At 41.6% G+C, this 15694-nt stretch overlaps 1 protein-coding gene across 3 annotated transcripts; it reads right to left on the reverse strand.

Annotated features, from left to right (window-relative positions):
• Positions 1-1445: 1445 nt before the first annotated feature.
• mov10l1 (Mov10 like RISC complex RNA helicase 1) lies at positions 1446-14988 on the reverse strand. 3 transcript variants are annotated; one of them, XM_034587867.1, is made up of 27 exons: positions 14845-14988; positions 14309-14415; positions 14016-14203; positions 13690-13849; positions 13294-13406; positions 12904-13091; positions 12548-12688; positions 12094-12393; positions 11697-11894; positions 10842-10956; positions 10326-10503; positions 10154-10224; positions 9304-9395; positions 9107-9162; positions 8533-8591; positions 8348-8429; positions 8070-8251; positions 7064-7210; positions 6670-6791; positions 5496-5595; positions 4968-5114; positions 4535-4708; positions 4197-4346; positions 3761-3868; positions 2820-2960; positions 2610-2701; positions 1446-1650 (listed from the first exon to the last, which is right to left on the reverse strand). In XM_034587867.1, exons 2-27 carry the CDS (start codon positions 14403-14405, stop codon positions 1623-1625), a joined length of 3429 nt encoding a protein of 1142 aa, XP_034443758.1. In that variant the 5' UTR covers positions 14406-14415; positions 14845-14988; the 3' UTR covers positions 1446-1622. The 3 variants fall into 3 exon arrangements, with proteins under 3 accessions (XP_034443758.1, XP_034443756.1, XP_034443757.1); XM_034587865.1 differs by having other exon boundaries at positions 8348-8420; positions 8497-8591; XM_034587866.1 differs by having other exon boundaries at positions 8348-8420; positions 8497-8591; positions 14756-14892.
• Between the last annotated feature and the right edge of the window lie 706 nt (positions 14989-15694).

Consider the following 15694-nt stretch of genomic DNA (forward strand, 5'->3'; position numbering starts at 1 on the left):
CGCTTCCATAAAATGTTTCAGAGCAAGATCTCAGGAAATTTAACAATTCAAAAACTACTGGAGAACTATTAAAGCTCTGACCTACAACTCACAGATCAACCTGCCTGCTCAAAATGTGATCCTGCTCTGGGTGAAATAAAAAATAAGATCATATTATCATCTGGAAATACATTTCCCATGCTCCTGTCATTCTAGACAGAGTATGTTTTGAATCCACTAACACAAACATTTCAGAAAGATGAATGATGTAGAACAGCAGCAGACTGAAGTGACGGCATGAAGAATATCTAGTGTTATTTTCTATTGTATATGTGATGACTAGTATTCCGAAATTTACTATAAAAAATAAGTTGCATCAAATCCATTCTCAGGCACAATTCATGATACTTGATATTTCTATAAGAGTTTTAAATTGTGAATCTGAAAACTTCTGTTAACTTGATGAAGAGAAACAAGACTATCCTGTTGCTATCGTTTAGAGTCAAACTGAAATGTTCAATAATCACACTCACCATGGCAGAGACATGGAGGTGATTTCTGATTCACAGCTATAATTTCTGATATCTCAAATATTCTATAAGCACAATCAGTCCCAACAGTAGTGCCAATACACGGCTGAAAGCCTTCATGCTCCAATATCCAGCTAGGACACGTCACTGTGGAGCTGCTGTAGTTATCGTCTAAAAACATTTATCTATAAACACAGTTTGGATTGTTTGTCCTGTGACAGTTTGGTCTCTATGGACAGTTGAGTCTCTCTGGACAGAGTGGGACAGCAGACCAAACACCTGAGACATACTTCAAAGACAAAAGGCGTGACTGGGTGGGGAAGGACGAGAGTGGGTTGGGGGGGGTCTGGGTGTCTGAGCCGGGCCCCCTCGCAGCACAGCACACTCAGATAAAAGCTGTCTCCTCCCTGCACATAAGAGACTCATTAACTTAAAGAGATTCAATCCCCATTTGCCTGTTTTTGCCCCTCGCCCCCTCCCTCCCCATTCACCCATACCCAAAACCCCCCCCACCCCTCCATCCTGCTGGGCTCCAGTAGGACTGACAGTCCCCGTGCAGACTGTCAGTCGCACTCAATTGCCACATCCAGTCTCCGGGTCCTGTGGGCAGACGCAGCCACACCGAGGCGTGCAGACAACTTGCCCCCAGAACCTGCAGACATCTGTGGATCCACTCAGTATGTTAAACCAGGGTAATGATCTCCACGTACTAAAATAAAGTGTTGTCTTGCATCTAATTTCTCTTTGATACTAAAGCACTGACAATTCTGCTGTTGAAATCCGGCCAATAAGATCATTCTGAGTAGTATTGTGCAGAGGTCATTGGAACTGCTGTAACGCAATTCACGATTATTTACCAATGATCTGAAATGGCTAGATAGAAAAAAAATCGTATGCACAGTCAAGCACATCAGGCTAATAATGACAAGTAATTGTGCCGTGTACACAAGCGTTATCTTTATTCATTTCTATCCCCGACTGGAGCTGTGTTTGGCTTTCACAGAAACAAGACATTTCAGTCAACAGAGACAAGCCAAGGAAATGTGAAGGGAACAAAAAAAAAAACAGAGTCCAGTTGACAGAGCTGAGGTACACCATGATTACATCATCCTCCTATTCAGCCCTTTGCTCCTCTGTAACACTGTGGGAAGAAAAAAAGTAGTGAGTTGATTAGTGGCAGAAGACTGATTAAAACAACATTAAAACTCCATTTGTCACATAAAGTCTGTGAAATAATTATTTCACTTAGAAATGTTTTCTACTTTGCAAAAAACAAAAAAAACACCAACAAGCAAATTAAGTGTTAACGCTAAGAAAAATGTATTTACAGTTCATTTTGTTGCGTATCGCACACATCCATTTTTCAATCTCAAATTACAGATACACAGTATAGATTTATAACGAAAATCATGCACTAGGTGTCAAATTTATTAGTTACATCTGTACAACCTGCAGCAATTCTGAGTAGTATTGTGCAGAGGTCATTGGAACATTGTGAACAACTAACTCCTTTACAAAGACTATAAATTCTTTATTTACTATATATATTATATATCTTATGCTGAGCCATACAACACTGTTTATTATTTGCACCACTTTATATTTCAATATTAACGACAAGTTCAATTTCATAATCATATCAGGGGATACCTGGTGTGAGCTGCTATTGCTTACAGTATCATTTAGTATGCACTAAATCTGCTGACTTGGTCAAGCACATTACTCATGGATGTGCTCCCACTAATGTAATATTAGTGTTATGGGTCCAATTGTACTTAAATATACTATATCTATTTTATTCTATGTATTGTTTACTTCTGCTGCTGTAACCCCTAAATCGATCTATCCATCATTTAGTTCATCATTCCCAAATGTCCATATAAGAAAAAGTCAAAATATTAGAAACTCCTCTAAATATAATTTTGTCTAGTACAACTAACAATGACCACAATGCTACATCGTAATAAAAATCATAGACGACTTCACGGCAGACCAGTTGTTTTGTGCTGCATTGGATTGTAAATGTGTACCTAATAAACTGGCCACTGAGTGTAAATGTCCATTATGGATAAAGCGTGCATCTGTGATGTGTTTACGTACATCTGGGAGTCTCTGAGGGAGGGAGGGGGGTCGCAGCCCAGATATGCTCCATTAATGAAACAGTACTGCAGCAGAGCCCTGAAGCATAAATCCTGGAAAGAGATGAAAACGTGTAAAGAACCTAATAGGCAGGATGTAGTGTATAACAGGACTGAACCAACAAACATACTGTATTAGAGCCAGGATCTAATTCAGTGTTTTGTCACTTACCCTAATGAGAATGTGGGGATTTCCGACAATTAAGAGCAGTGCTTTGGGACGAGTGACGGCCACGTTGAAGCGTTTGGGGTTGGCGAGGAAGCCGAGCGCATTCTGCAAATCATCACTCGGTACTGACTCATTAGAGCGCACCTATATTATCAGAGAGCGAAGACAGGAAATAAACTACGGGAAGGTTATGACTGATGTTCGTGCTCCACAGACTCTCCTCATTTAAAAAGGATGATAATGGCTGATGTGATTTCTTGATTCTGGCAAACATCGGGGTTTTCATTACTTTATTACATCCTTAATGTGCCATTTTATGATGGAAAGTTATAAAATAATGCATTTTTTATCATTAACGAAATTATTGTACAATTGTGAGGGTATTGTTGGTACATCTCACATTATAAAATACATTATAAAAGTCTAAAAAGTAACATCTAGCACATCCTAACAACCATGGTATAGTCAACAATTTCACCCTGGGATCAATAAAGTATTTCTGATTTCTGATATCAAGGCTCTTCTAAAAAAATCAAGTCGCAGGCACAGATTGTTGAGCTAATAACAAGCTCAAGAAAGGCAATGTCTGGTCAGCGCCTTCATATGAAGTGGCGAAAGTTAAATGTATTTTTTTGGTGTGGTGCAAAGTGAGCTGCTTTTACAAGTTCATATAGAGTATACTGTAATAGAATTCAGGATTATAACCAGCTACTCAAAAATAAATTGCCATCTGCAAACACCATTGTGATGAGGAGCAACTGTTCTATTTTGAGACAGATTAGTGCTAGTTTCTCATAAATACATTATAAAGATCTGATCCAGTTCCATTTTTATCCTTTTCAAATGCTTGGATGAAATTTTAATTCATGTAGATGCTGTTAAATTAAAAAAGGCCATCTGATTCAGAATAAAGCTCATTCTGATGTTTGTCTGTGTGTGCTTACCGTAGACATGATGATGACCAGGAACTCTTGTCCTTGGAACTCTTCCACTGAGCCCACTTTGATGTCAGAGAGGCCAACCTTACCCAGCAGCACCCGAATCTTCTCACACTGAAAACAGCAATGTGAAAACAATAACCCTTCAGGATCTGCAGTATGAAAAGCTGAACATCCACAATTCTAAAAGCCATTTAATGTTTATTGAGGTTTAATATAAACTTATATTGAATTAGCTTTTTCCTCCTCCAAGGAGATTGTTTTCACCAGTTTGCTTATTGGTTAGTTTGCAGGATTGCACAAAAAACCAAAAACTACTTTTGTGGAGGGGTGGAGAATGACTCATGCACTCAACCAAGTGCCATTCTCGTTCTATTTATTTTTATTCGAATAAGATGGTGAAAGTAAGTAATTCACACTCAGTTATTCTGAGGACTCTTACTTGTTTCTTGTAGGGGGCAATGATGCCGATGTCAGAGGCATCCACAGGGTTGTAGAGCTTCTTGGCCAGCTGGCAGCAGTAGAGCATCACCTGCACGGCCTCCACAGGGTTGAACCACGATGGGTTTTTACCTTCCCTCATTTCTGTACCCTAAAAAAAGAAAGCAAAATCACTGCCATAAATATTCGATGCTATTAGAGTGCACAGATGTGACCTGGATGCAAACTGGTAACCTGGTGCAAATGTATATTCAGTCTATGGTCAACAATAGGCCTCAGTCTACAGGAGATTAAGACTTGCAAAATTGCAGATACGTTATTGAAAAACGTCCTCATTACCCTGACGCCGTGAAAGAGGAGAGGGAAGCCTTTTTTGGGCAGGGTTTTCCACTGACAGAGGGACTCTACTACGGCCCTGGAGGCTTCACAGCACAGCTCCCCCTGGTAGAAGAGCTTGGAAGGCAGCGTGAGCAGGGCCTCATGAGATCGATAGTTGTAAATAAGCTTAGTCACCTGTAGTTTAAAAAAAAAAAAGAGCAAATTTATTATGTATACAGAGCACAAAAGGTATTTTCTAATACCCTTTTCAACAAATATTATTGTACCAACGTACAATTATTTAAAAATAAACATATATATACACATTATAGGCACCATGTAGCATAGAATCTACATAGCATGTGGGACACTGATTGCCAGTGTGACACTTTCTTCCAGAGACCACTTTAAAATATCTGATCACACAATAGACTGTTGAATGCTGTGCACCCACCAGCTTAGGGTTGTATCCCCAGTCCTGTCTGGAGTACAGTGGGTTGGACATGAGCCTCTCTAACAAAGACACCCCCAGGCCAAAGGCAGCAGCCAGCTTGGACTTCACTATTGGACCCAACTGACGGGGGTCTCCGGCCAACACTATCTAAGCAGGCAAGGGTAAAAAAAAGAGTAATGAATAAACAAAGCTCAATCCATCAGGGAGTTAATTAAAAATCTGTTACCCTGATTTGCTACGAATACAGAAATACATAAATGAAATCAGTTTATCCAGGAATGGACCACAAGTGAAAATAATAAAAAAGGCATGAAAAATGTGAGGGTAAGAAATGAATTAGTTATAATTAAGTGAAGTGAGGAAGGTACAAATGTTAAATGCAATTGTTGTTGCTCTTATGCATCCACAATAGAAACAGGGCTGGTGCAAATTTAATCTTTGATCCAAATATGATATGATTAGACAAATACTGGATACTTGACTTCACGGTCGGAACTAAGACTGTGTGCGAGTATGATGTGTGCTGACCTGTCCATCTCTCTCTGACACAAGGCTCATGGGGATCAGGGACTCTGGCTCAGTGGCCTGGCCGGCTTCGTCCAAGAACAAGTGAGTGAAATGTCCCACTCTGAGTAAGATCAAAATCATAGTTAGTAAATAGAAACTAAAGTGGGAGAGAGTGTGTTTGGACACATTATACTATTTCAGAATTTCTTTTTCCTCTATAGTGTGTTATGGAAGTTGCATGTGTCTGTAAAAGGTCTATAAAGTTAAAAAGCCAAAAGTTCATGTAAAGGGAGCTCCTCTCCCCAACAGAAGTCTCTGCTCCTGTCATGTGTCTCGTCAGTAGTCTGGCTGATACTTCTGGGGAATCGTGATGTGTCATGCCTCACAGTTGCAGAATGCATGCCTTGCGGCTAGTCTGGCACAGACCCGAAAGCTAAGACCTAAGTATTTGAAGCAGAGTTCACACTACTTGACTTGCTTTCGTGTGATTGGGAGTCTTGCAGGCATAGTGAGTTCACACTACACAGCTGACTGGCAACAGGGGGTCACACACTACAGGATCTTTCACCAGGACCAACCCCTGACTAGTCTCATCTCCAAATAACGTTTGATCGTGAAAGCCCACACGAGAAGCTACTCCGAGTCAAAATGACTCTCCTGCTCTTCTGTGTCATCCTGCTCACAGAATGACACATCAGGCTGGATGAGGTGAAACGTTTCAGTGGACGTCACAGTTATAAAGAATAGAGAATTGTTCGGACTGCATTTTTCAACCTGACCCTGTATGATCCAGAGAAAAAACTGGCCCTGTTTTTTCTGTCCAGACCCAACCAATCCCAACTGCAGACATGTGCAGTCAGGGAACCCCTCACGACTACATGGACCTTTACCACCTTCACCTCGTCCTGTGCTTTGATTGGCTGGATTTGTCACAGACACAAACTAGATTTACAGCAAGTTAGAAATCTGATCAGAATCTGGGATTCGTCTGACGAAAAATCATGTGAACTAGGCTTTAGACAGAGGCTGAAAAGAGGAGCTGCAGCAATGGACAGTCTGAGGAAAGTGATGCGTTGTCTGAACATTAGAGCATGTAAACCATTTCAACTAATAGCCCAAATTAAAATTATGAATCTAAATATGAGCATAATATATCTGCCCTTAACATCTATCCACTATCGAATACAGCTCTTACTGTAGTCCAATACTGTGGAACATCCCAGCGCTGGAGCAGGTGCTGACCACGATCCTGTGAAAAGAGGCCTGACGGATGTCCTCTCCTGCCCTGGAGTACAGTCTCAGTACTTCTGGGATTGACTAGTTAGAAACACAGTCACATCAACGTGGCATATAAATTTTGGATGATTAAGCAAGGTACTAAAAGAAGATGCAGACAGAGTATTTTACCACAGCCTCATCTATTATTTAGAAAGGATTACTGACAACTGTACCACCCTACCTGGTGGCGATGGCATCTGTACATACATTACTGCACAGTGGAACATGCATATTCTCCCTTTGATCATACATAATGTAACTGAGGTGCCTGTAACTGCAGTGAATTTCATTCCCCGGCTGCTGTTGGGTACCTCATCCTGCCTACAAGACGCATTGACGCGGGCCAGACTTGCTGCATGCAGGAAGCCGCTGTCAAGCAGACGGACGCAGATGAGGTCAGCAGCACTGTTGGAGGGAGTACACACGAGCACCCGACTGCTGGGGATAAAGTGGTAAACCTGGAGGGGAAAAGACTTTGACTATGAAGTTGCTCAAACAGGACACCAGAGTGAGAAAAACCTCAGTCAGGTACAAAACCTGATGCTGACATATTCTAAATACAGGTAATACAGCTTATAATAACTGGCTTATTAATCATTGAGTTTTCCATCAATACCAGTATTTTCAGATTATTTTCAAATTCATTGTCCAAAACAACTTTAGAGCTTTTTTTTTTTTTGATGTATATACATGGACAGTATTTGTGAAAAACAAATAAATGCGGACACCAATGACTGTTTATAAATACAGCTCCACAAAAGTGAAGACAAACTTCTAGTTCGCCACCTGCTGGCTGGTTAGAGAATAGGTCACACTCCCTGCCACCTCCATGCTAGGGGATGGGACAAACTCAAAGGTCACATCTAATAAAAATGTCCAGAGATGGTTTCTGTCATTTTAGTTTCATTTTTTTTCTAATTAATGTGTGTTCAAGTGCTATTTTTTTCTCTGCTAAATGCGGATTTCATTAGCTATTTGATGTTATAAAAATGGGATGAGACATAATTTTTACACAATGGGAGGAAGTGGATCCATCTTTATATACAGTCACTGGTGGTCACCTCAGGATAAAAGAAAATAAATTGAATACAACTTTAAATCAAACCTTTAACCTGTAAGATGTATTTGTTTAACACATTATGTTCAGGTCTAATTATCTTTGAACAAAAACACAGTAATCCTAAAGTTAGGACTGATTTGCTATAATCATAACACACATTATCATCAACACATGGGGTTTCTACTGAGAGGTTTGGAGCTACTCTTAATGTTAAAATGAATATAGCCCTTGAGTAGGGAGAGATGGTGTGTATGCACCTGTAGTATGGACTCTATGAGGGTGATTGTCTTTCCGGTGCCTGGAGGTCCAAATAGCACATAAGGAACGGGGCGACACTCTCCTTCCAGGATGCTCTTCACTGCCTTTCTCTGAGGGGGGTTCAGCTCTGGGTTAAAGAGGTGCCCTTTGCTGGGAATGGGTTTCGACACTAGGCCTCCATCTAGGAGCAAAAATGCATTTGTTATTGATGTGCACAATGTGACCTGATATGTAAATGCGATGTTAAAAACAAAACTGAAAATCAAATAACTTGTACTTTTAGTCTGCGTGGCCTTTGACTTCATGTCGATGGAAACCCTCGACACATTTCTGTTTTTCGGCCTTGGAGCCTGGTTTTCAGATACAGATACAATTAATGAAAAACTAAACAAAACAGACATTAGTGTCTGATTTTCTTTCTTTCACCTCATCGTCCTCTGTTGCTTGGTTTTGGTCTGGCTCCTCCATCCACTTTCCTGTCCACTGAGGGGTCTGAGGAGTCACCCTGGAGGGGAAGAGAACTGCACAACAATGGGGAAATTACAGCAATTTAAACCATTTAAAAAACAGAGGCTATTAGAACCTAAACCAAAACAGTGCAGACATTTTACATTTGTAAACATTTAATTGGGGATTTTGTCTATTAAACTATTGTGGAGCTACTGTGTGAACATGATTCGTAGCATCTGTGCAAGCAAACACTGCTGGAGAAGTCAAATGTGTTGCTTATTTCATTCCTGGAAACAATACTAGTGTACTAAAGGATGAGGTAAAGGCAAACAGCGCCCTCTGGTGTCAGTTTTGTGTTACTGAAATAAAGACTCAACATTTATTCTTTTCTTTAACTTTGCAAACAATGCGTACTCTATATTATAAGGAATTAACTCTTTTACCTATATATTTTACTATAATATAAGGACTTTTAAATACCTCATATTTCATATAATTTTGATATTGACCTTTTTGAAAACAATAATCCCTAAAATGTCAGGAAACACATGCTATAAAGAGCAATCCAGATAAAGCCTCAGCTTACTGCCTCCAAACTGCTTCGTCTGGAGAAGTGCATTATGACACCGCCTCGTGGTGGTTCTGCAAATGCAAATGGTCAAAGGACTCATATTAAAGGCAAACTGAATCAGATCAACCACAAAGCATTATGTGCAACTGAAATGTAAAAGTATCATTGAGAGAAGAATTTAAGATGATATTAAGACTTCTTCTTTTTCTCACCTGTTGTAAGAGAACTCAACATCAAGCGGCTCTCCAAGGTAACTGCGCTGAAACTCGGAGTTTACTCTCAAACTAACATCCTCATCATTGATCTGTGTCAAAACAGAGCATCAGATTACATCAACATTTAATCAGCATTTCTGACTGATTGAGCAAGATGCATCACAGGTCCAAAAATTCTAAACAGACCCGGAAATGTTTTACCAGAACACAAGCCGGACCCATCTCTCATTTGAAAGCTGGGAACCGGACCTATGCAGAACCGAGAAACGCTGGACTGGAACCAGGCCGGGAGACCCGATCGGCACAGATTTCCACATTTGATTTCTTTATTAAGTTAATGTTAGTTCACAAGGTGTCAAAACCAAACTTTGTGTTTAACCTAAAGCAACTTTAGCAGCCTTGTCCCCTGTTCCTGGCAATGATGCAGCTGTCCTCCAAGAAAGAGACTTGCTGCTATTCCTCTTTTGCTGATTGTAATAGCAGCATGGCTAATTTAATCGACCAGTGATTTCAGATTAAATCTTTATCTGTTGTCATGGGGATGGATGACAACATGATTCGTTTATAATCAGATTTGCAGTTTTGTTCCAGTATAATAAAGATAGCTTGGATATGCCCTTTTACCATGTTCGTAGTTGTGGCTGCTACCATTGCTAAAAAGCTATCACCTATGGCCACCAAGAAACTGCATTATTACACATGTTGTTAAATAGACCTGGGCCAGCGGTAATAGAACAGGACCCGACCCGACTAACTGTGTAAAAGGTGGATCCCAACCCATACGGGTCCCGGGTCAGGTCAGGTCCTAGGGATAACCTCTACTTCAAAGTATAAAATATCTCCGTACCTCTGTGACGAAACTCACGTACTCCATTACCGCACCGTCATTCCGTGGTTTCTTCAACACTATTCTGTCCCCTGTAGAAAAAGCTTGTCAAGACTTCTTGTGTTGCACAAAAACTGAAAGATAAATGTCTGCAATACCTCAGCATTAAAAAAAAGACACTTATATTATTCACCTATATTAAGACTGGGTCTGCCTTCAGCCAACCCCAGGACCTCTAAGTGCAGGTGGACAGCTCCCTTCCTGAGAATGGCTCCAATGATTGAGAATTCTCCCACTTCCCTCTCTGCGTGCAGTTCTTCCAACCAGAGAAGGGCTGAGAAGCGTGAATACATGTTGGATGGTGACAGCACCTGAGCAAACAGACACAGCAGGAGAAGGAAAACCGGATATTTCAAATTATTCCTGATGGAAGTTTTTTTCTTTTTTCTTCTCCACACCAAAAGTGAAATAAAACACACAACAGGAGAGTCTGGAGCAAATTTCGTGCCGAACAGTGTTGACCCAGCGCTCATCTCCTTTCTTAGCATTTAATCTATACTTATGGTAAGTAAACATTGGTAGACTCCATCATCAAAAATCCATAGCTACACTACTAATCAACACATGTGTTGATGAAGTGGCCCTATTTTTAAACTTTTCTTACATTGATCGACATGACCACACTAAACATCATCATGTGCCTGCTCACCTCTCCGAGGCTTGGCTCAACCACCAGCACGTCCCTCTGCGCCTCCACACAGTCTCTCAAAGCACGAGGCGCTGGAAAGCTCGCTAAGAAGTTTGGGAGCCGCCGATTAGTAAGCCTAGTGGAGGAAAAGGCAAAGTCAAACAAGAGGTGAAATAATCAATTTATATTGGACAAATGACAGCCTGTGTTACAGAGATACACAGAGGAGGCTATCTTCATGGTCAATTGGGCACAGCAACGCACACGTATAGTATTTATTACTTATAATAATAACAGACATCTATGACAATCCTGACAGGGTTTCCTCTACGATTCTTTAACTGTGAGTGTGTGAGTGTGTGTGTGTGTGTGCTCTTCACACACAAACTGACAATCACATTCATAGAGTTATTAATCAATGGTATCATGAATCCAGATTGTTTCAATCTACTTTAACCCAATGTCCTGGCTGTGTGCATCTTGTGTGGTGTGTGGCAGGTGAACTGCGTGCGTACAAAATGTGAATTTATTGTATGGGAAATGCGTTCCCCATATATTTTAGAGTGAATCATCAACCAAACAGTAATTTCTTCAGAACTGGATGGATCCTAATATCTTCATTAGTGTTGGTGTTCATTGTTGAAGTGCAAAGTGAGCGCAGGCCAGTGGGGGAGTGAGGAGGGAGGATGGGACGCTGCTGCAAAATGAACATTGACATGTGCGAAAAGTGTAGCGTATTAAATCTAAATACTCCATTCACATGTATAAAAAGCAAAACACAGCAAAGACTGAATATCAGTGTCTGTAACAAAACATATAGACTGGTGAGCAATGCATTTCAGAGCTCTTCCTCAGTGCATGTAGTTGAGTGGATACCTTGTTGGGCCTTTTGAAGCAGAGACAGTGATCACTTGAGAGGGTACTGCTGGGAGAGAACAAGCGTCACTGGGAGCGTAGGGCAGCGAGGGCTGCAGCAGGTTCTCCTCTTCACTGCCCACTGTGACCTCCAGGCGCCTCCCAATGGTGAAAGAAGAGAAGTGCAGCAACAGCAGCTCGGCACAGCTTCCCAGGCTCCTGAGCAATTTCCCCATGAAATTCAGACACACTTGGCACCTCAGTGAGTGGAGCTCATTTTACATGGCAGCAGAGCAAGTCCCGACAGAGATGAAGCCAAACACTTCTACAGTCTACATTTATCTTTTTGACCCATTACTCCTACAACTGCTTCTGTAATTTATACTATTGCCACAAGAATTTTAAAAAAGTAACTTACTTTGCTTGGCAGGCTACTACAACAGACAGCCTCCCTCCTGGTGGAATATCCAGCTCTCTTTCCTGGATATGGATATTCTCCTTATCCACATCACCATTTTCTTTCTCTACCTCTTTTGCATCACAGGCTTGTTTTTCAGTAGACGCAGGAGTAGAACCAGACACTGTACTGTTTACACGCAAAGGCTGTTTCTGTCTCTGTGGTGCGGAGCCTCTCACAGTAACAAGGCTGAACTGCTTTTCAGAGTCCCAGCCGGCAAAGTCACAGCATTTCAACCTGTGGGTCTCTGAACCTTTATTTCTGTTGCAGTAGAAAGATGAAAATGAATCACAGTATAATGTTCAACATCAATCAAAAAATAAAGTGCCGCACTATTTGTAATGAAAGTTGCAATGATTAAAAAATAGTTTATTCAGAATGTGAATATTTTGTTGTTTTTATTTTGGTCACTCACTGTATCCAGAGCACCAGCTCTCGTCTATCCCCAATCCCCTGATCTCCAAACTGCCCATACTCTGTTACGTTCAGGCCTCCTTTGTTTTCGAGGAGGCTCTGGAGTTCAGTCTCTGGGAGAATTGCAGCAGGAAGAATCACACTGCAACACCAACAAACAAAAAAAGAAGCCATCAAATTACTTATCTGCATCACCCACATCAAAATTTGAACACAGTAAACTGAATACAACGACCTTGTGAACTTGTCACAGTTATTATAAAGATCCAAAGATTAAAAACAAATCTGCAGATTAATCAATAATGAAACTAATTGTTTGTCGAAGTCCTATAAACAATAGAAGTCAAAACACACTACCTCTGAAGGCAGGGCGCCATGCACAGGGCTCTCCAACTGTAGATGGACTGATTGCTCTCCACCATTACCAGGTTCACCAGGTGCCCTGGCACAGGCCGGTATTGGGTGGGCAGTAGCAGAGAGTCCAGGCTGAAGAACACTTTGTCCTCCACCACTCCATTGTTACCAAACACGCTGGTCACATGCACCTGGGGACAGAGGATCATTCAAATAAGGGGAAAGCAAAAAGACAGAAGTAATTAGATTTAGAACTTAACAAGGATTGAATCCTACATGAACATAGTTACTTTTGAAGCACTAACACTTACAAATTTAAATCTTTTCCATCTCTAGTGCTAAAAGGCCTACTAATAAGTCGGTAGAGCCTAAAACTTTCAATGATGCAATTACCTGGTCTAGGCGGCAATAGCGTAAGGGGACCACAGAATGAGCCTGGGTGGTCCACTGGGTTGGATTGATAAAATATTTAGCTTGGACCCAGTCGCCTTTCATTGGCTCATAACCTAAAAGAGAGGAGAGGAAATACACTGAGTGTGCCAGTGGGCAGGGAAGTTAACATCAGCCTTCATCCAAGTGGTAGTAAATTTTGGTGTAGCTGCAAGTTTGTTTAACCCACACTCAGTCTTAAAGCTAACCAAACATCAACTGTAAAAAAAAATTGAACAAAAAAATGCTGTCTGGAGCTCCATGGCTACTGTGGGCGAATGTGACACAGTAAGTTAATGCAAATCATCATGGAGGTTAAACAGGCTCAAACTGCTCGTGTGTGAAGTACAGTAGCCGTACCTTCCCAAAGACTGTTGCGTGGGAAGTATGTGGTCTGGTTTATGTAGCCGCCATCGCTCTCAAATGACGTGACTGTGCCGATGAGAGGCCGGAGATGCATACTGTCAGCCTCTAGTGAGGTTCTACCTCCGTCCTCCCAGGCATCTGCACTCTTCTCCACCTGAACGACAGGATGAAACAGTCTGGGTATGATAAAGCCCACAATGGACGTCCGTAGCTAAAGTGGGACACAACCATTTGGATTCCGGCACTGGATCAACAGGCTGCGCATATCCTGTACTTACAAAAACAACCTTTGAGCTACTTGCAGGTGAATAACGACTCACCCTGACAGCTTTCCATCCACCCTGGGCACCATCTCTCACTGCTATACAGTTCACCAGGTCCCCTTCTTTCAGCGGCATCCCGCCCAACACCTGGCCGCTGGTGAAGTACACAGCACTGTCTATCATGCCATGGTCGAGGAAGAGCTGGGTCACCACACCGCCCCGCAGGTGGCGGACGTCCTCTGTGCCTGACCACCGTGAGAAATAAGGGCCATCCGACATGTTAGTTTGTAATGCAGTGGTTTAGATGTGCAGAATGGTGGAGACCGGTTTTTTAGGGTTGTGACATTGACCTGATGCACAGGGGAAGTTGTCTTCTCCATCCACCTCTTCGGTCCTCCACAGTGGAGACACCAGCTTGGACAGGACACAGCGCAGAGCAGTCAGCATGTCGGAGCTCCTATCAACAGAGAACAGCTTTAACATTACATTACATTACATTAAATTACATTACATGTCATTTGGCGGACGCTTTTATCCAAAGCGACTTACAATTAGTGCATTCAACACCTATGGCAACACGATTAACTTAGCCTGAGTTATTGGAAGCTAGTTAGCTATAGGTGAGCTAGCACCGTTAGCTGTTGGACTTCCTGCGCTAGCTAACGCGTCCAGGAGCAGGAAAAAACCCACAGAAACTATATATGTTTTTAAATAAGCTAGGTCGTCAACAAATGCAGGTTTGTTGTTATTAGCGCGTTAGCTAGAACGGCTTCAAGGCTAATGTTAGCTCAAGTTACCTGAGCTCTAACACAACGCACAGTGTGTGGATAGAAGTACACAAGTTACATGTGGAACAGAGGAAGTGCGCAGAATCATTTAAAATTACCTTTCTCTCAAGACTAAATATTAAAGTGCAGTTCACGTGTCAGGATCAGGAGCGAGCCTTCAGTGCACTTTCCTCACGAACACGAAGTGTTTGACGGGCACGCGCGGGGCCGCCGGGTCATGGTTGTGGTGAGAGCTGGTGTTTCGAGATATTGCGTGAACCCACCAAAGGGGTTCTGATATCCCAGAATTCACCGCGAGTAAACTCAGTGGTGTTCAGCTGTTGGTGGGATTGAAAACAGATTAAAAATCATCAACCCCTCATATTTAAATATAGATATAGATATAAAGAGATATCTGTGCGTTTAAAGGCCCAAAGCTTTAATCAGAGACCTCACAGAATTACTGTGCATTTACACTGCCATCAGAATAATACAAAAATATATGCCGATAACTCCAGATAACCTTTTTTGTTTATTTGCCAAAGTCTTACATGTTTGTTTTGGCTTCTGCAGTTTGACATTTTATTCTTATTAACCATACATGCATTCACATTTGTAATTGATTTTGAAAACTTTAACTCTGCTGCAAAGACAGGGAATCCATAGTCCATTGTGAAACATTTTCTTTTTTTTAAACTTGTGAAACCCAATGCAGTATGAAATGAATCCGAAATTATATCCATCCAGTTGGCATTTTAGAAACAAATGAGTATAAAAGCACCAACTGGTTCCTCACCAACTGTCTCTGGGTCTCATTCACCTCATTCGCCTCTTGCACATCGACTACTTTTTGGCTGTTTTTGCATTTTTCCATAGAAAGAAGCCGGTGGAACATCTACCGTGCTCTTTTTCTGCCGCAGCACGTTCTCACAGTGCCATCACATTCCCATCTGTGACACGCCTGGTAAA

The sequence above is a fragment of the Hippoglossus hippoglossus genome, chromosome 6 (genome assembly GCF_009819705.1).
Source record: "Hippoglossus hippoglossus isolate fHipHip1 chromosome 6, fHipHip1.pri, whole genome shotgun sequence".
NCBI classification, from domain to species: domain Eukaryota; kingdom Metazoa; phylum Chordata; class Actinopteri; order Pleuronectiformes; family Pleuronectidae; genus Hippoglossus; species Hippoglossus hippoglossus.